Source organism: Xyrauchen texanus, chromosome 40 (assembly GCF_025860055.1).
Source record: "Xyrauchen texanus isolate HMW12.3.18 chromosome 40, RBS_HiC_50CHRs, whole genome shotgun sequence".
Classification (NCBI taxonomy): domain Eukaryota; kingdom Metazoa; phylum Chordata; class Actinopteri; order Cypriniformes; family Catostomidae; genus Xyrauchen; species Xyrauchen texanus.
Window position 1 is genome coordinate 27,243,306 of NC_068315.1, and position 22,080 is coordinate 27,265,385.

The 22,080-nt window shown below is 40.6% G+C and overlaps 1 protein-coding gene across 1 annotated transcript; it reads left to right on the top strand.

Moving 5' to 3' along the window:
* The first annotated feature begins 4,300 nt into the window (after positions 1-4,300).
* Positions 4,301-21,778, top strand: si:dkey-94f20.4 (synembryn-A). The gene is made up of 14 exons (XM_052112483.1): positions 4,301-4,448; positions 4,906-4,991; positions 5,146-5,193; positions 5,885-5,902; positions 10,920-11,009; positions 11,112-11,725; positions 12,841-12,976; positions 13,710-13,898; positions 14,196-14,290; positions 18,694-18,844; positions 19,021-19,116; positions 19,847-19,991; positions 20,501-20,780; positions 21,080-21,778. The coding sequence occupies exons 1-14, from the start codon at positions 4,418-4,420 to the stop codon at positions 21,207-21,209; spliced, it is 2,109 nt and encodes a 702-aa protein (XP_051968443.1). The 5' UTR covers positions 4,301-4,417; the 3' UTR covers positions 21,210-21,778.
* The last annotated feature ends 302 nt before the right edge of the window (positions 21,779-22,080 follow it).

Genomic DNA, 22,080 nt, shown 5'->3' on the forward strand with positions numbered 1-22,080 from the left:
TGAAGTCGATCTTAGTAGACTGAAATGAAGTCTGGCTGGCACATGCTGCAGTTGGTCATTATCACTCAACAACACAGTGGGAGTCAGACATTAGGCAGGACCGGAGATGGATCTGGCAGGTACAAAAATCTTGTGAGACAGTGATTAATCACATCCCACTCAAGTGACAACTAGTCTCTGATAGGCCATCCAAAATTCTATAGAGCTTGCAACACTCTAATTGGCCACCAAGAAGAACTTCAGCTTTTGGGTTCTATTCCTAGTCAGTCATTCATTGCTAGACTAGAAATAAACCATTGGAGAAATGCGATGTAACTTACAAATTGAAATACAAACAAATGTTCAATATCCAACCTTGCTTTATTATTTATAATATAGCAACATCTTATTTTGGTATCAAAATACATGTAAGGAAATCAAACATTCACTGGTTTGAAGTTCACAGGTTGGTGACTACACAAAACATGAATAGTTACAGCCCTCAAGTGAGGGCTTGTCTTTAATTGGTTGTGGCTCACATCATTTAAAATTCTAAGGGGCTTGCGACACTCTGATTCTCCACTTTTTAGGCAGACATAACAAGGACCTCTGGGACAGACTATAGTATTAATTTTTGGGGCAACCCATTGAAGAGACCTCAGGGGCAGCACTGGCAGGAAGCTCAAGGGTGACACTGGCCGGAACCTCTGGGCAGTCCTGGGTGAGAATCTCTGTCGATCTATGGCAGGTACTTCTGGGGCAGCACTGGCAGGAGCCTCTGGGGCAGCCCTTGGCAGGGACCTCTGGGCTGGCTGTGGCAAGCACTTCTGGAGTAGCATTGGCAGAAACCTCTCGGACGGCCGTAGTAGGAACTTTTGGACAGCCCGTGTCAGGGACCTTTGAGGCAGCAATGGCAAAAAACCTTTGGTGCTACCGTGGCCAGAACGTCTGGGGTGGCCTATGGCAGGGACCTCTGGAGCTGCTGTGACAAGGACTCTTGGGTAAGTCATGGCCAAAACCTCTGGAGCGGCCTGTGGCAGGGACCTTTGGGATAGCATAAGCTAAATCATCTGAGGTGGCCCATGGCAGGGATCTCTAGGTGGCCCGTGGCAGGGACCATTGGGTCAGCTGTGGAAAGTGCATCTGGGGCAGCACTGGCAGGACCCTCTGGGTGACCTATGGTTTGGACATTTGGGGCTACAGTTGCAGGAACCTCTCTGGGAGCCATTGCAAAAACAACTCTGGGGAGACAGTGGCTATGGCCTATGTTGCTGCACTGGCTGGAATTTCTGGTGCGGCCCATGGCAGAGGCCTCCGGGGTGGCACGGGCAGAAACTTCTGAGGCAGCCCTTGGCAGGGATCTCTGGTATGGCTGTGTAAGGAACCTTTGTGGCAGTCCATGGGGAGCAGTGCCAGAGAGCTCAAGGGCACACTTGGCTCAAGCCTCTGGAGTGGCCTGTTGAAGAGACCACTTCAACAGCTATGACTATTGATCTATGGGGTGTCACTGTCTGGAATTCCTTGGTGCGGCCCATATTAGTGATCTCTGGGGCAGCCCTTGCCAGGAACCTCTGTGGCTCCACTCACAGGAAACTGTAGCCCATAGTAAGGACCTATGGGGTGGCCCATAGTAGGGATCTATTGGGCAGCCTATTGGAGAGACCTCTGGGGCGACAGTGACAAGGAGCTCAAAGGCAGCAGTGGCCGGAATCTCCGGGGCGATCCTTGGCAGGTACCTTGGGATTGACACTCTGGGGTGATACTGGCTGGAACATCTGGGGTGGCCCATGTCAGCAACTTCTGGAGTGGCCCTTGGCAAATATTCTGGGGTGAACATGAGAAGGCCCTTTTGGGGCAATCAATAGTAGAGATCTTTTTTGTAAATAACATTTGTATTGATTCCTACAGTAAATAAAGAAAAGAAAAACATATATACATAGAATCTTTTAAAATTTAAACCCCACAATTACCCCACCCCTCCCAATCCCCAACCTGCCCTGACCCTCAACAAACATTTCTGTGGTCAGACATGAGTATACAAAAAAAAAAAAAACAGTATATATATATATATATATAATCACACACATTAACAAATCAAACAAATCTAAGTTACCCAGTCTTCTAAATGACACTTCCTCAAAAGCCACCACCCTCCCCATCTCCGTGCACCACTCCTGAAATGGGGGCGCCCCAGCCGACCTCCATCCACCATGTACCATCGCCCAAAACACAGTGTAAACTAAATCTGAGTGCCCAATACATCACATATAAAACAATGAACTTTCAACCAAAATTCTTGAACCTTAACACACCACCAAAAAACATGGGTTGTGTCTCCATCTTCTGATTGGCATCGCCAGAAGGTGGATGTGTCTTTAAGACCAAGCCTATACAATCAACAGGGGGACCAATAGAATCAATGTAAAATCTTGAATTGCATAAGGTGCACCCTTGCATCCCTAGATGCAGACTTGACGTTTTTTAGAATACTAGCCCACACTCCCTCCTCCAATACTAAGAGTAGAGATCTTTAGGGCAGGGGCCTGAAGGGCAGCAGCTACAGGAAACTCTAGGGTGGCCCATGGCAGAGACTTCTGGTGCAGCCTGTGGCAGGGACCTCTGCAGCAGTAGGTTGGGCAGCTGTGGCAAGGACTTTGGTGGTGGAAATGGCAGGAGCCTCTGTGGCCGCCAATATGAAAGACCTCTCCAGTAGACAATGACAGGGACCTCTGGGGCGGCACATGCCTGAACATCTGGGGTGGCCAATGGCAGGGACCTCTAGGGTTGCCAATGGCACTGGCCTCTAGGGCGGCCTGAACCTCTGTGGTGGTCATTGGCAGGGACCTCTGGGGCCGCACTGGTCATAATCTTGGGGCGGCCCGTGGCAAGCACCCCTTATGGTGCTCTTGGCCATGGTAGGGTCCTTTAAGGGACGTGTGGCAGGGATATCTGGGGAGGCCATGGCATTTACAAATCCCTAGGCAAGTAATTCAGCAAGACACAAATATTGCTGCCTGAAGCCAAGGTACCAAATATTACCAGTGCTTGCCAGCTTTTCAAGATGCAGAATCTGGAGGGATGTAGATCATGATAGCTTGCCAGATGCAAAGTATCCTCCCTTGGCTGCTGCAACAGGGAGCTCTTTTTTCCTCATCTCAGCAGTGACCTAAAAATAAACACAGATTTAAATCAGATTAAAGGCATTTTCACAACCAAACACGAACCTTCGATGAGATTTCTCGCTGCAATAAAACAAATTACAGTAAAAATGGATTCCTATCGTGCCCTTCACAATACAGATTTGGTGCTGCGAGCCACGAAAGATACCGCTATTTGGCTAACTCTCACGGAGATGCATGATGCAGAGAAAGCCACCCTCCTCGACACCCAGCCGACGGCCTCTTTGGCGACACTCAGTACTCTTTTCAAGCAAAACGATTCACAAAATTAAGTTAAGATGAATATTCTGGGTTTAATACAATTTAAACTCATAAATAACATGTAGTTGTGAAACAACATGAGGGTGAGTAAATTACAGAATACTGAACTTTAAAGTAATAGTTCATCCTATAATTTTCTCATCATTTACTTACAGTCTCAGACTCATTTGTCTTTCCTTCTTCTGCAGAACACAAACAAAGATTTTTTTTATAGAGATATGATGTGTAAGTCAATTGGATTCAGACTGATTTGCAAATCTGTTTGACCAATTGACTGAAAATAACTGATTCAAAAGAACTCATTCATGAATCAAGAATTGCTAGTTTTGATTCTAAATCTTCTTGAATGGAAAAAGACCGAAATCTCCAAAAGGGTTTGTCAATATTTAGATTAAAGAACATATTGCAAATCAGCAGTTACTGATTTGCAATGGTATCAAATAATCGTGCTTCTTTAGCTCAGATCATGCTAAAAAAAACTCTATTTTTCAGACTGGTCCAGCTATTGCACATGAGGGTTCTCTAGTTTATTGACTGACAGGCGATGTCTGTATTTTAAAGGTGTTTGGATCTTATACCTTTTCTACATTCGCCATATTGTCTGTTACAATTTGTCCCATTCATTTTAATACCAGTGCTTCATCCAGGATAAATAGTCTCTGCCTCAACTGAACTATCCCCTTGTGGCTATTGTGCACAACTGCACCATCAACTGGCTCTATGGTTATTAAAGGGTCAGTAGTGATGAAGTGAAAAGACATTAAAGGATTAGAGCATAACTAATGCCCTGCAGGATTACAGATGCCAAGGGGGTAGGGACAGAGGGAAAGGTAAAGACAGAAAGAGAGAAGCACATAAAAATAGGGAAACAGAGTAAAAGGCCTGGTGGTTTGAAGAGAGAGAGAATCGCAGATATACTATTTTCTAGTTTGGGATTCAAATCCTTTTAAAGATTAACGGTAACATTTCATCAAAGCCTCCAGGAGTTTAGATCTTGCATGGCGCACTCAGGAGGAGACAAACTTACAGGTAAGAGGATAAACTCTTAGGAACCATTAGAACCTTTTAGTTCCCCCAAAAATGTCATTTACACACCCAAACCTGTTTGACTGTCTTTCTTCTCTGGAACACAAAAGGAGATGTTAGGCAGTATGTTATTCTCAGTCACTCTTTACTTTCACTGCGTCTTTTTACCATACAATGAAAGTAAAAGGCTATAATTCAAAATGTTCATTTTGGGGTGAACTACCCCTTTAAGAAACCATAATTACCATGGACCAGTATATATTATTTGGAGAAGATGGAAATAATACAATTACTTTATAAGGGGACTTAAATAGTGGTATGACATGACAATATCATATCCATTCCTTTTTTATGAGAATTAGATAGCAGTAGCCTCAGTAGTTTACTTGTTTGTTTTTACATCGCCGTTTTTGTGGCTAATTCATTGTGCATTTATTTGTGTTTTTGTGTTTTTGTGCAGCGATGAATGTAGAGAGGATTATCGAATGCATCAGAAAGGGCGATCACAAAGGAGTGAAGGCAGAGCTACAGCAATTTAATAGAGAGGTACTTACAATTAACTAAAGATTGTGATTATATTCAGTTCAATGCATCTGCATTAAGGCATTGCTGAGTGTGTCCTTGCAGAAACTCATTACTCAAAATTCACATTTTATCTAATGGCACCTCTCTAATTCCACACTGACTCTCTTTCACCTAGTATGCACAGTGTTTCTTCTATGACCTGGATGAGAAGGAGAGGAGAAAAGTAAGAAACATTTGAGTGTCGCAACACATTCACCGGAAGTACTTCTTGCATGTCCTCAGGCGTTTGCTGATACTACAGTGGATTTGATCCCTATAGCTCTTTAATATTCAGAACATAAACCCCAAACTAATTCCTTATTATTTCAACCTGCCCGGTCCTATAGTTTGGTAAACACTCACAGCGAGTCTACAACAGACGTGAGCAGCACATCAAAAGCAAATTGCTTTAGAGCTGTAGAGCTATTCCAGCCACTTTATTATCCCGTAACTTTATTGTTTGTCTCTGGTCTACTAATTTAAATAATGTTTTGTTTCTAACCACATGTATACACACTTTTAACAGCAATAACCTTAAAATGAGAATTATATATTAAGTAAATGTTTATTCCAGTGGATTTTCATTGAAAATAATGAAGGATACAGGCTATTCACCCATTTAACCATTGCTGAAGTTTACTTGAGCACACGGCTGAATAATCGTTGCTATGCATCTAGTATAGTTAATCACAAACGCACACACTTAGAATAGTTAGGACATTCTAAGCTATGCATTGGATACCATGTTATACGTACTGTAGGTATACTGGCATATACAGTACAAGTAATGTAGGTTGTCCTTGATCAGTATCATTTGTAATGTTTTATAATGTTTATATTTCTTTATTATTTGGCTGCTTGTTCAAAATGAATAGAGGCAGGAGCTGGAAGAGGTAAGATTAATTTTTTTTAAGGTTACATTCTTGAATTTCCTCAAGGTAACCAATCAAGCTGTGAAGTGTGTCATTTCTGCACTCTAGCAGCACCAAAGTGAATTTTATAGTTTCATAAAATGGAACATTCCATGTTTGAAGGTGTCATAAAATGCCATTAAATGCACACCTGTGATCACACATTCCATATTTGTTGCAACATTGCTTAGCAACCTATAGTTATTCTATAAACGTTCAGTGATGAAACTCTGCATGTTGCAATCTAATAGATTCTTTGAACTTGTTATTTGTTAGCCATTAAGCTCACACACATGTGATGTATCAAGCCATTTGGCTCACATGGTGTAAGCCCATAGGTCCTTTGATACTCTCCACTACTCTCTCTTCCCTTACAAAAATGTTTTAACTTGCCGCAAATTTGCCACGTGTTATTTTCACAAGCAAATGAGCTTGTGATTCGCCACAAATGTTTGCTAGAAGTTTGCAGCTCTTTACCGGTAGTGGTGAAACTCCAGCAAACCTTTGGCAACAATGAACAATTTGCTGCAAGTTTGCTGCAAAGCTCATTTGCATGTTAAAATTATACGTGGCGAATTTGCGGCAAGTTTCACTCTACATTTTTTTAAGGGTTTGCCTAACATTTAAATTTGCTCAGTTTGCAAGTAAGCTGGTTTCAAAATAGCGAGCTGCGAGAGTTATCCATAATGCTATTTGCTCAGGCTGTTGCTGGGGCAACATCTTTCACGATAAGGTCTGCTTTTGGCCATGACACATAGAAGCACGTCTTTATCAATGTAGCCTAATCAGGCTCTGGCACACAACACTATCTTAGGTCATTAGTTTAAATTAATCCACACATAGATAATCTAAGTCACTAGTTAAATAAGATCTTGGCTTTCCTTGTCCAGATACACATTATGAGTCAGGTATTTCGACCAAGCAAGCCCACAGACACTTAGAGGTATATATCATTAGTATTGTCCAAGGCACACCTAGCTAGTAACTATTCGGTGTGCATGGCTCTTCGGAGCAGCAGCAGTACACAAGTCTTGGCGATAGATCTGCTTGTTTTGGGAAGGGAGGTGTTTTATGTTATGCGTCTTTGCAGCTTCCTGCTTTGCTGGGGCATTGTATTGATGTCTAATTGTGGAGCAGCATGCCATAAATACTTGAATCAGCATGCTTTGTGTTTTCTAATTGCACAGCAGCATGTCGACATGTTAGCATTAGCACGTCTCCGTACTTGCTCTGCAGAAGCATAACAGATGTGTTGTCATGACTGAACTCTATTTAGAATTGTACATTCCAATTATTATTATTAATGTCGATTTAACATGTTAATTCAGTGCGATTCATTTTTATAAAAATTAACGCTTAAAAAAAATTAATGCAATTAATCCCATGCCCCCGTATAAGGAAGATTCCTGAGAAATGCAACCTTGTAGTACGACCCGTTTACTCCAGAGGGCAGTAAGTGAAACTTCAAGTGTGTGAAAATGCACAGTTTATACAGTGAAGAAAACAACCTTCAGCAGCAACAACACAGACGTGCGTTACGTTCTTGCGTTCAAAACACTTGATGGAGCACAAATCCGAACTAAGTGATCACAAGATGTGTTTAAAGATTGAGTATTAAACTATATTATCATGACACCGTGACCTAAAAATGTTATGTTTATGATGCGACACACCCGAGATGCAACACAAGCATGTCTGACGCAGGTGTGATGGGTCCTTAAACAAGCCCTCATAATAAATCTCCAACTGATTGACAAATTCACTTGTGAAATGGATTGCTGTGAACTGTGTGCCAATGATTGACTTATGATCAATAATATGGTAGTAAACAATACATTGTATTCTAAAGCCGCATTTTGTATTGTCTTATCAATGATTAACTGTTCTGCCACAGGAATGTAACGCATTTAAATTATCTGAATATTTTATATTTATATTTATATATATATATATATATATATATATATTTAACAATTATCTATTATATATATAATTGTTAAATATTTAAAGATAACTATGTATAATTTTTTCATCATTATATATCGAATTATTGTTATATGAGGGTCTTTCTCGCCAAATATTTGTATATGTGATCAAATGCAATTAATCGTGATTAATTAATCAGGACACCATGTAATTAATTCAATAAAAAATTTTAATCGATTGACAGCCCTATTAATAAACTCAACTAGAGTTTCAGAGAATATCAGTGTCTGTGGTTTAGTAAGAATAATCATTACCTCTGGAAAAGTCACTCTATTGCACAACTTAAAGTCAAAAACTTATCCTGTTATTCTGTTGGTATTGCTAACAATGACACAAAAATGTAAATCTTTATAGATTAAAGAAATAGTTCATTATTTATTCACCCTCATGTCGCTTCAAATCCTGATGACTTTATTTCTTCTGTGGAAAACAAAAGGAAAAATGTTTAAGATCATCACAAGGCTTTTTACCATAAAGTGTAATGAAAGTGAATAGTAACTCTGGGCTGTTAAGCTAAAAAACAACAACAACAACAACAACAAAAGAAAGAAAAAAGATCACAGTCACTGCGATGTCGCCATATTGATTTGTTTATAGTTGTGCTGCACGCTGAAAGTGAATAACTTTGGTCTGTTCATCACACAAAGTGATCATATGGTTTCAGAATATGGATTCACTTGGAATACAGTGAACAAGGTGTATTGATGACATTTATTGATGGTTTTGTGTCCTTAACAACTCATAGTGTATATTCATTTAAATTATTTAACAAAAAGCACTGTGAAGACTTTTAAAATGTGTTCCACAAAAGAACAAATATCTTACAGGTTCAGCCCGTCATTAGGGTGAAAAAAAATGACAGAATATAAATTTTTGGGTGAACTATTCCCAGGGGTGGAAAGAGTTGTAAAAGTACTGTTACATCTTAAAAAATGTAGTATGAGTAGAGTAAAAGTACCTAAAATCTACTCAAGTAAGAGTAAAAGAGTAGCTCATTTAAAAGCACTCATGAGTTCCGAGTACTGAGTTGTGAAATCTATGCCCCTTTAAAATAAAACTCTATGCTGCAATTTAAAAATTTAGCATTAATAAACATTCCCTTTTATGTATGTTTGCTGGAAAGAATAAAAAACAAAAATAGGTATTTTATAGGTGTTTGTGATTGACAACTTTTAAAATACATCACTTATCTATGATACTGTAAACACTACATGAATCTGATTTTAAAAAATAAATAAAAGGGCTACATGATTAAAGAAATGACAAGATGAAAGTTATTTTCAATATCATAATATATGAAACAATTACATTAAAATCAGTTGTGCAGAGCAAAAATTGTCCTTAATGTCAAAAAGAGAGAGTTACTGTTGCGCATAAAACATGTTCAAAACAATGCAAGGAATGCCAAAAACATTTCAATATTAAATTGATGAAAACGCACTAAAAAAGCAGGGTCACTTGGTGCATTATGTTCCGCACAATACGGGTACTTTTTGGAGCGTCATAATTTTGGCACCCATTCACTTGTATTGTGTGGACCTACAGAGCTGAGATCTTCTAAAAATCTTAATTTGCGTTCTGTAGAAGAAAGAAGGTCATACACATCTGGGATGGCATGAGTGTGAGTAAATGATGAGAGAATTTTCATTTTTGAGTGAAATATTTCTTTAAGTAGCACATGGGGGGCCACATTGTCCTCCTTTTGAGATACAATGTTCCACACTGATTTAGTTCTTGTATCTTTTAAGCCCAGAAATAGTTGTGTTCTCATTCTACTGCATGATGCACAATTTTCTGAAGTGACTGGTTGAATGTTCTGCCTGAAATATTGCTCTACAAATGTTGATAATTTTCTATCAGGCATTATAAAAACACGATAAAAGCTAAGCATAATTATACATAATTTTATCATCTCTACTTTCCTGGTAATTTATTATATTTATTAACACACTCTCTACATCAGGAGTCAGTATTATTAAAAAAACGAACAATATTATAAAGAAATATCACTGTTTTATTCTATTACGTTAATACTTTTAAAGCTACTCAAGTTATTCGGTCAAAAGTAATGAATGGATTTCTCGTTTCCTTGTTAATGTTTTTTTTATTAATATACTTTATATGACATAGCCTACTAGACAGTGTTCAATTCGGTTACATGTACACTTTAAGTTCAACATTTTGAGACAAATACGATTTTTGTCCCACTGTTTATGCTCACTGTAGTCCAAAACAACTGCGTTTACTGTACATTAATGCCTCATCAAGACGGGCATTGGTGGAATTATAAAGTGTATTTGATCATTTAGGTGCGGACCCGCAATAGCGCTCAAACATTAGCTGCCTGTCAATGAAACAGCACGCAGCTGTTTATTTATCAACCAACCAGTGGTGCTCTTGCTATCGCGATCGATGTAATCAATGCCCCTGTTCTAGATGTAAAACATAGGCTAAGTATAGAAAATTACTCAAAAGTTTATCATCGATATCGATCTCTATTTTTTGGATAAATGTCAAAATTGATTTATCGCCCAGCCCTATTGATAACATTGCCTTAATCTGTCACATCAACCCAATAATCTCAGTGATACATAGCTAATTTACAGGCTACATTATAGACACACATGATCTAGTAAGCAGAAATATGAAATTTACCTTGATATGCTTATTCAAATTAGAGGCAGGATTAATGCTGATATCTGGCTTGAGCAAGATAAACTCACAAAATTTTAAACTACTTAAAAAAGTACAATACCTGGAAAAAACGACTTAATTACAGTAAAGTGAGTATTTGTAATTTGTTACTTTACACCCCTGACTATTCTTTTAAGAGGCAGTTTAAGAGGTTTGTCTTTGCAATTGTCTTCTGTTCGACATTCAGCTGTTAAGTTCTGTTGGCCTGTCATGAAACCCCATTATACAATCAAACCATGAAACACACTGGCATTATGGTGCATGCACAGGAAATGTTTCAAATAACAGTTTATTTATTTATTTTTTTTGGCAATCACAGTTCAGAAAGAATAAATTGAGAGAGTATGTGTCAGACTCTGATTCAGACTACGACGATGAGTCCGGTAACCCAGATGCTCTTTTAAGACAGGTAACCTTGACTCTTATAAACAAACACTCACAAATATCCTAAAAAAAACAACTTTGGGCTTTGTTTCATTCACAAGCTTCTCTCTTTCTCTCTCACCCTCAGGCTCTAGCTACAGTTTTGATCAGGTTCCTCCAGACTCAACCACAAGGGCGTGTCCTGAAAGTATGCCTGCGATCCTTAAGAATTCTCTCTAGGGACAAAAAGGTTTTGGGGCCTCTTATCACTGACAGAGCACTCCTCACTCTAGCCAAACTGGGTGGCATCAGCAACGCACCCATTCCCGGAGAAGACCTCGATAATGATGTTGACCCTTATAGCGATGTCATCATAGTTATTTCTGAAGATCAGTCAAGTCGTCCAGATGATGATGATGATGATGATGATGATGACAGCAGTGGTGATGAAGATGATGGTTCTGGTGCTGTAACTAGTGAACTCCAGAGTGATGCAAACTACATAAGCGATTGGCGTAGTGAGCGTAAGGTGAGCACATTTTCTAACATGAGCCTTGGAGCTCCTCGGAGGAGGAGCAGCGTTTTCAAAGCTCTCACACCTGGTAAGAGGGACAGCAGAGGAAGTGTGGGAGAAGGGGAGGAAGAGGAGGAGGAGAAGGGTGGAAAAGATGACGAAGAAGTAAACAGGAAGGAGATCATGAAAATCTTCTGTAATATTGTTTACAATAGTGCTTGGGCACAGGAGAGAGCCAGCGAACTCAGGTACAAGCAATTTTGATTTAAAACAACATATATAAAGCAGAATTCTTAATTTAAAGGTGCACTCAGTCATCAAAAAAAAATTAGTAGTACTTTGAAGAAAATATGTTTAAAATAATATACTAATAATGTGCACTCACATGAAATGAAAACTCTTTTCATATCAGCGACCTTAAAAACTGTTTTAGTCCACATAGAGTGGGTCGCCTCTTGGAGGTCCATATGTTGAGATCACATGACAATCCAAATACTACGCACTTTAGACCGGTGACCCCCTATAGAGTGCCTATAAAGTATAAATCTTTAAAGACAGACCTACTGTGAACACAGAGGTTGTCATTTAATGGTATTTGCTCCTGTGGAAGCCATCAGTCTGTTATTTCAACTTCAATCTGTTTTTAAATCTTGTTTAATTCCTGGTGAAGAACTACAGTTACCATGATCCTGAAGAGAAAGATCAGCCAATCAGATAATTGCAGCCCACAAAGCGAGCCAAAAGTGCTCTGCAGACTCTTGCCTCCATGATGCACTGTGAATGAAGCAATCAAGTCTCCCAACAGTCTTAAAATACTTATACATTGTTGTATATCTGAATATTTTACAAAACACTTTAAATATTTGTTTTCTTTATTTATAATTAACAATTTTAAATCAATAGTTTTAAATATTTGCATGGTTGTTTATTTAATTTTGTCATTTGCAATGCTTCATTCCCTCATTAAAGACATTACAGGTTTTGTACCTGTATTTTTGTCCCATTTTCAAATACTTTTTTGCTTAAAATCAAATCTTGTAATGCTGTGATTTACCTCAGAGCTGGTTGGTTTGGCTTAACCAGCTTAAAACTAATGAAGGATTTTATGAAATCCCTAAGGAAAAAAACACTTCTGGAGCTAAGACTTGGTTGACTGTGAATAAGTGCATCTCTAGGGCATTGGTAACCAAAATATTGCATTTGTGTGCTGCTGCATTCACACCTCTAGATGTCAGTATATGTTCAAGGTAGCTGCCATATTGGCCAGCACATTATAAACAAAGAATATGAGTGCACCTTTAAAACTCCACATATGAAGCTTTACTATATGCATAATGTCTTTTCTCTGCACTCTTTTCTTCAGTCTCCTATGTGGTCTAACAGAAAAACTGAATAAGGAGTTTGAAACTGCATCTTCTCCATGTGGCCAATTTTACGAACTGCGGTTCATGTTTTTACTGACGGCACTGAGACCTGAACTCAGAGCACAGCTCAAACAAGTATCTCTATTTCTTCTGCTTTTACTTTCTTATTTTTCCCTCGGACATCTCACAATCTATATTTTTTACCAATGTATTGTCCAGGGCGATTAGTAGGCTGATATTTGACCAGATTGAGAACTGAGCCTGAATTGGTCATTCCGCCTAATGTCACTTCCAAAATCTAACCAGAACCAAATTATATTTATTGATTTTTTTGTGAGAATTTTGAGTTAATGTTGTTAAAGATATAACTGAAATTCAGCAATGATGTGTTCATCTTAACTACTACTGTATATTATTTGATATTGTATTTAGTAGTTGGCCAATAGGGTGTTTTTAACAACCAGAGCAGGGTTGCCGATGCTCAATATATATGTATGTAAAACAATTTAATAGCATATGCACAAAATTACTTAAATTAACTTATTTCACAATATTGCCTCAAAATCCACTCAACAGAAAATCTGCAATATCCTTATTAAGGCTGAAAGTAGATTTGGAGGCAAGTACAAGGAGGTCCATCGCTAATAGCGCTGTTCAGTCGTCATGTCAATTTGTAGGCGAACGTGGAAGGCTAATTCGCCACAGGTTCCCTCTGGATTTTCCTATATATTTTTATAATGGCAGTTTTGCATTTATGATAACATAAGGTCTGGTTTTAGTACTACAACCTAAACAGCTCTATTTTATTACATACTGTATATATTGGCATCACATCATTCAACTGCCACCTTGTTCTCTAAAAAACTAGGAGGGTGGAGTGTCTCTGTTGACCACAGTGCTGGAGCAATGTTTATCAGTACAGTGGAAGGAAAAGTACGAGGTTGTGCTGGATACTACAGCACCACCTATAAGTGTGGAGGACTCACAGAAAGCTCAGGAGGCCCTCAAAATCCTTTTTAATATCACACACAGCACACACACACAAAAACCTGAGGAGGTGGGTGCATGCACACATAAACACACTCACAGACATAAAGTTCCTTTGCAAAATATACATATATACAGTGGTAGTATCAAGGTAGAGTGATGGTACCACTTGGTAATACCATGGTACTTTGATATATAGCAAGGTACTGAATGATTTCCACATTTATGTACCATGGTGTTTTCATAGTTTACCAGAATCCTTAAAAAAATACTATGGTATTACCATAGTGTTTGTCCAAAAAAACCTTGGCAAGACCACAAGAAACACAAAATCCAGTGTTACTAAGCCTGAGTTTGTGTCTAACAGGGAGATGCTTCTCTCTATCGCCACCTGGCTGCAGTTCTGCAACACTGCCTGATGGTGTGCTGTGAGGAAGAGGAAGCTTCAGACGAGCTCAAGGGGTTTGTGTTAAAAAAATATTTTGCTCAGCTTGTAGTTCTTAAAGGAATATTCTGAGTTAAATGCAACTTAATCTACCACAGAAAATATTTTTTGATTTGTCTCTCAGTTTGAAATGTAAAAAGATATGCAACTAATTTTTCAGTTTCGAAATTAAAGCCATAACACTTCAAGATTATACTGTATCAGTTATAATTAGACTAGTGTGATAGAATCGATACCAATTTAGTTTAATTTAGACTTATCTCCATGTGAACACAGTGACCAATTTTCTAACCACTGCCCCCAGTGGCCGGACCTGGAAATGTTGAATGTGGCACATGAACTCCAGTTTCTGGGTGAAAACCTCCTAACTCAAACTCCAACCCTAAACTGAACTAAAAATGTATATGCTCATCATTGATTATATGAACATGATAACTTTCTGGTTTCCCTGGGACCAGAATACATTTCTTTTTAGGCTGCTCGTGTAACGCGCTACAGTACCATCCCAGGAAATGTTAAACATGCTTGAATTGATGCAAAGATGTCTCCTGTAAGTGGCGATCATCAGTGTACCAAAACATTTGATAGCAACATGTCGAGTGCCTGTGTGATCATGTTGGTTAAATTATTTTCCAATCTTTTGGCAACTGACATACCCATTTCAACCCACATAAACCTGGAAGCTATTTGCTTGATGAGTGCAAGTACACAGAAAGTGCCATGATGTAACACTCACATACTCAGAAGTTCATCCACCTAGAAAAGTAGTTCCACCTCAAAAGGCCAATTTTGACCAGAGTTGTCAACTGTCTCATATCAGCCAGAATGTCCGTATTTTGGGCCAAAATTTAGACGTCCCATATGGGACGGCCTTTTGTTGTGAATTTGAATGACGAGATGCTCGAGAGGTACCCCGTCCTGTACTGAAGAGCTCAAAATGCTCAAGCGCCCTTTTTCATGTGAAAAAAGTTGGCATCTCTAATTTAGACAGCTTTACAGATCAAATTTGTTGTGTGTGTTATTTAATAAAAAAAATGTTAAAAAAATAGTTTGTTTTTATAAACTGGAGGACAAGTCTACATTAGTTTCTGTGGTAATCAGCAGCATGCTACAGATGTTGTGGACAGAGTTTAAGTTGTATTAAACACTAAACATTCCTTTAAAATAGGACAGATCATACCAACCTCAACATATACCACATGACCTCAACTAAAATGTAATTTAAAATTTTAAATGTAGTTTTATTAGCAAGGTTCAGGAGGAGCCAGTTCATTTAATCTGACCAAATAAAACTGCCAGAGTAAGAATACACAGATGCTTACCTCTACGTAGCACTGAGAGATTTCGATATTCGGCCACACCCATTGCCCACAAACAGACCCATGCAAGTGACTCCGATCATCAGATGCAACTTCGCTGCAAAGCAATCACCTTCATCAGAGCAGCTCTTCCATATAAATCATCCCATTTTTCAACAGAAGCTACCGCAGCAGCTCATTTGTTTCACAGCTGAGATAGCTACCACTTTAAGTGTTATTTTTACTCTGTCTTTCTTCCTAATCTCTATTCACTGAAGCAGATTATTGTGAGAAGCTGGCCCTTCAGGGACAAGTCGACTGCCCAAAAAATAGGGGCAGGTTAGCCCTGGGACCACCAGTGACCACGTCGGGGGGTGTCACTCCCAAGGGGATGACACCGCGGAGACCATACCCCACCCAGAAAGAGGGGGGCATTTTAAGTGGAGATACATCACATGGTTTTGCCGAGCATAGCCGGAAGTATGTCATGTGGAGAAGTCCCATGGTAGGCCCAAGGAAGACGCAGTTTACCAACAGGGAAACGTTTCAGCATAAGATATACGTCGCAAAGGGTTACCTACGGGGAACCAGCACCTGCGGTGCACCTACACCAGTACAGGGCATAGATAGCATGTGCACTGAGCCGGCAGCAAGTCTCCGTAAACTTGTCTGCCACAGGGCTAGGAGGAAGTCGTCCAGCATTTTGTGAACACTACTGGGAGTCAAGTGCGCAAGTCTTAAGCTCAGTGGAGGTGAAAGGCACTATATGCAAGCGATACACCTGGCCGACTGTCCCGGACTTACCTGGTTATTCCTGCTTAGACACGGGATGAAACCGGCTCAACCCGGAGATTGTAGAACCTCGCAAAGGTGTTGGTTGTTGCCCAGCCCACTGCTGCAAATGTCTGTTAGAGAGGCGCCACTGGTCAGGGCCCAGGAGGCCACCAGATAGAATGGGCTCGTAGCCTGGCAGGAGGAGGCACCTGCTGAGCATGGTATGCCATAGCTATGGCGTCAATGATCCAGTGGGTGATCCTCTGCTTGGAGGCAGCGCTTCCTTTCCGCTGTCCTCCAAAGCAGACAAAGAGCTGCTCCGAGGCTCTGAAGCTCTGCGTGCAGTCCATATAGATGTGTAAAGCGCGCACCGGACACAGCAACATAAGGGCTGGGTCTGCCTCCTCCTTGGGCAGCACTTGCAGGTTCACCACCTGATCCCTGAATGGGGTTGTGGGAACCTTGGGCACATAGCCCAGTCGGCGTCCGCTGTAGTGTTGAGGTTGCCCAGGATGTGAGTGGCTCGCAGCGACATGAGGTGCTGCTGACTCCAGAGGAGTCCACTTTTTGTAGACGGCAAAACCATGCAGTTCCCTGATTCTAGTTCCCAAAATACCTCAAATCCAGTATCCCTAAAAATCTATACTCAAACCATTCCTTTCGCATCTACGCCGCAACCACAGCAGCTCAAAAAGGAAATATGTTTACAAGGCCATTGGTCATTTGATGCTTACCTCAGCTACATCCGTTCTAACTATCTCCATATCAGAAACGCACAACAAGCCCTCATCAGCTAACCACAAGGCGTTCATGGCCAGGGCTGGGGAGGACGCTTGTTTATCCCTGTCAACCAGGCTGTCCTCACTGTTTGCATGCTGCAGGGTCTCTCTTGCCAGTCCGGGGGCCCCCCTTCTCAAAATGCTGGACAGGCTTGCCACTACGCTCAAGGGCCCTCCCGTTCGAATCGCAGCATGGGGTTCTCCCGTTCGAAAGCGTGCTAGCTAACTCATGTTTATTTGTATTGTGGACTTGCCATTCAAAGAGCAAGGAGGAGTCCCCCTTTAGAATGCTATGAGGACCCCTCCATTGTGTCTGAAGGGGGAGCCAGTACAGTTTTGAGTAGCTAGGATTCACGCCTCCACTCAGGCCGATCCTGCCAGCTCATGGGGGAGGCCCTCGTGAGAGGTTGTTGCAGACCCCTCCAGCAAAATCTATTCTAAGGCTCTCCTGTTCGGTCAGCAGCGGGATCTCCCGCCCGAACGTAGTGCGAGCTATTCATATTTATTTGTATTGTGGCCTCTCCGTTTGTGGCCGTCCACCATTGAATGCTGTGTGCGCCTTTCCTGTTCGAAAGCTATTTGGGCTTGCTATCTTAAGCAGCCACGGTGTCTCCCTCGGGGCTTGCACCATTTGCCGCATGAGCCCATCCGTCGAACCAAGCCAGGAGGGAGAATTAAGGTCAACCTGAGTGGTCAGGGTTCACACCTCCGTCTAAGGCGACCATGCCCTTTCACTGGGATGCCCCCCGTGTTAGGGCTCAATGATCTCTCCTGCGCTCAACAGCTCTCTGCAAGCAAATTTCTTTGTGACCGATACCACCAATGTCCCTTCAGTGTTTCAACTTGCATTCCCTCTCCAAACTCTTCCTATCCTACACCTCCCAGTTCCTAATCCCCCCACATGGACCCTAGTGCGAAGCTGCCTCAGCTAGCAGCCCAGCTTGATTCTATATTTTTTGGCACACCAGCCCATCATTTAGATTAGGCAAGCGACACCAACCGCGTCCTGTTAGTTTTTGGTTCATCTTTTGGGAGGTAAGAGATTCCATATAAATCACATCTCCTTCTAAATTCAAGGCTCCATAGCTAAAGACTCACTGGCCTGCTTATAAGCTTCTTTTTGGGGGTATTCAAGCTCGGGTCGAGCCTCAAGCCCTTCCCCCGGACAGCGAGCCACGTGTTTACACTATCTTAAATACAGGATTACATTAACTGCAAACTACTGATAGTTTAATTAACAAGGTTCTGGTGGATCAAGTTCATTTAATCCGACCAATCACACAGCCAGAGAAAGAGTATATAAACAGCTGCTTACCTCTACGTAGCATTAAGAGTTTCCAGCATCCCACCTCTTCCCCATCTCCTCCTATCTATTCCATCAATACATATATATTCTGGGGGGGGGGGGTGGGTATTGGTGACAGCGAGCCACAAATGTAACACTATCCTTAATACAAGATTACATTAACTGCAAACCACTGAAATTATATTCTTAGGTGCAGGTGGCCAAAGCATTGCAGAAGGCAAAAGAAAACTACATAATAATTCTCTCTCAACTCTCTCTTTCAGGCATGCAGCTAATATGCTCTCTGCTCTTCCACTGAGTTGTCTGGATGTTCTAGTGTCTGTGTCTATAGGTCCAAACTCACATCAGATGAATGGAGTCAATATGGACTGTGTGCACAACTTACTCATGTACATGGAGAGAAAACTGGAGCAGGTACTGTAAGAGACAGAGACAATGACAGCAGTGAAGAAGACAAGAGTGATTCAAAACAATATAAACAATATGTATTTAATTTAAACCCAGAACTCATTCTCAATAATTATTTTCACAGGCTGTTGCATGCAAATTGTGACAGTGGCTTTTCTAACACAGTGGCATTTTACATGCAGGGTGAAAAGGTCAAAGAGAGACTGACCCCTGTGCTGAACTTGCTGACTGAATGCTCAAGAGCTCACAGAGAAACAAGACGCTACCTTAGACAACAGGTATGACATAATTTATAGATATATTACACATAGATAGGCTCAAACAGAATCTGCCTGCCAAACTCTGTAGAAAGCACTGCACTGCAGCAACCGGCATATGTTTTTAGTGAATAATATGATGTTTAGTAGCATATTAAATTAGTAAAACATGCAAAAAGAAGTGTGTCTTTTGCAAGTTGCGATGACTATGTTTTGACTGTTTTTCACCAATCAAATTTGGAGTGGCTAGATGACATGAAGCGATGGCCCGATGTAGTTACGTTGATGTTATTGACTACTTGGAGTTGTGATGACAGCCTACAACTGCCCAAGTTGATCCTAAATTTATTTTTACACCAACTAACTGTTAAACTTGTTGTTGTTCTCCAACTGGATTGCACATTTTGGTAGATTTTACATTGCTTCTTTTGGTGACTGTAAGCAGAAAACAGTTCAGTGGCAATCATGCCACTTGATCATGCCCTTGCCCAGTGGTTGGTCTGAAAAATTGTAGGTAATAAGACTAATTTACAGTACATAAATGAGGCGTTTTTGTCTCAAAATGCATGACGACTTAATTTAAATATTTCACAGCAATATTTCAGTGCATTTAGCATTAATTCAACTGTATTGTGGGTGGTTTCTGAAGAAGACAAAAAAGAGGCAGAACTGTTCTGTGAATTAGCCCCAGATTGTCTAAAATTCTGCAATTTTTGTTTTGTTTTGAATTGTGTTTTTCCATCCTGTGAAGATTCTGCCTCCATTGAGAGATGCCCGCACTAGACCTGAAGAGGGCAGCACTATAAGGAATCGTCTGGTTAGACTGATGACCCACCTGGATACTGAGCTCAAACACTGCGCTGCTGATCTGCTCTTCGTGCTGTGCAAAGAGAATGGTACAGATGGCAAAACTGCACAGCTACCACTGTCTAAATGATTATTAAATGTTTGCTAAGGCATTAGTTTTGTTTGTTCAAACTTAGGCTTTGGAATTAGAATAAACTTCTAATCATAAATATAAATTCTACCCATAACTCCATTTATACCTCAAATTGTGTGGCTTGTTGAAAATAGGTGTGCTATTACATTTCCAAGTGGCCAGACTTACTATTTTCACCAAGCAGATAAAAACAGCTGCAAATATCCCATAGACTTACACTGAATGAGGGACCTGAGACATATCTAGGGACCAAAATATCATAGAGACTTGGGGTTGGGTCTTCTGTCAGCAATCACCTAGACACATCTTAGCAACCGCCTGGAATGCTCTGGCAACCATACACAACACCCTAGCCTGAGCAGCGATATTTGCACATCAAGCACCACTTCAGAATCTACATAAATTTAGTTTATAAAATATTGCCTTGTATTTATAGCTAACGATTTTATTTCTCGGTTGTTCCAGTCAGCCGTTTTGTGAAGTACACTGGTTATGGGAATGCTGCTGGGCTGCTGGCCACAAGGGGTCTTCTGGGAGGTCAAAGGTCACAGGCCACGTCATCAGGCACACAGTACTCCAGTGACTCCGACTCCGACACTGAGGAATATCAGCAGATTAAAAATCAGGTGAACCCAGTGACAGGACAAGTGGAAGTAGAGCAGCCTGACCCGATGGAGGGGATGACGGAGAAGGAGAAAGAAGAAGAGGCTCACCTCCTCATGAGGCTGTTTAACAAGCTCTCAAAGTAAGGAACATAAACCACTCAGCTTATCGACAAGAGACTCGCAGACCATATTTACACCTGAAAAAAGGCGTTCAGATGTTTTGAAAATTTTTTGGATCAGATCACTCAAAAACACATTCAGTCAGAAATGCAGGATGGGCGGTGGAAGGAGGGCGGGAGGGGGTTAAACGTTGTTGGTTACTTGCAGCTTTAAAAGAAAATAACCATCACCGGAGAACCATCTTATTAACAAGTGTAAACAGGGCTATAATTATGGCATGTTTTCTGTCTCTAACACTCTTGCCCACTTTCCCAACCAGGGACAATGTGATTCAACCAATGGGACTGAACAAAGAGGGTCAGCTGGTGCCGCTCTCCACGCTCAGGGACCTCTCAATGGAGGAGAAGGATTCGGAAGAAGAAAATGATGACCTGGAGAATGTGGAGTAGAATCAGCATAGATGTGGCAATCAAAACTGACAGGATCAACATATCTGTTTTTAAATAAGAATATATAGTCTATCTATCTGTCTGTCTGTCTATCTATCAAAAATTAGGTTTATGATAATGTTGTAATAGTTATTTCTGGTATGTATGAAATTTCTTCTTTTCTTTTTTTTTTTTTTAAAAGGCTCCCTCACTTGGGGTAAAAGTCCCCCAGGGGTGTTATATTGATATAGTGTAGATACTGGGGCAATAGTTATAGTGCACCATTTGTCAACTTATGCAAATACTTTTGAGACCGCAAGCTGCTTTTTTGAGTAACAAATTAACATTATGCTTATTCAAAATAACCACTTCACAAAAGAGTGTGGCATTTCTTTTTAGTTTATTTTAATAACATTTGACATTTCATTGCATCTCAAGTATTTTATAAACAAACGAATCTCCATTGTGATTGGATCAGTCAATGTAAGCCCACTTTGAAAGTTCTTCACATTAAATCTATTTCCCCCACTTAAGAAAAACACTGTGTTTTATAGGGGCCTTTAGCCCCTGCAACAGGGGGACTTTTTTTTTTACCTCAAATACTATCCTTTCACTTCTATAAGGAAGACTTGCAGACTTGAGTGAAATTTAAGATGACATTTATTTGATGACTATAAAACAGAAAAGTAATGCCTCTCTTTGGCGTAGGCCCCGTCTGGCGGTCCGGAGAAGTTGTGCTCGGAACCGTCATATCCTGCTGGAGATAGGAGGCACGGGCAAGGAGCTTACCCCCTGTGCAGGACAGGACTCAACTGGTGGTGGTGGGGTGGTGGAGGTTGCCGTGTTAGCACACTGAAACAGTAATGTGATAGATTGTGAGCAGACTTATAAA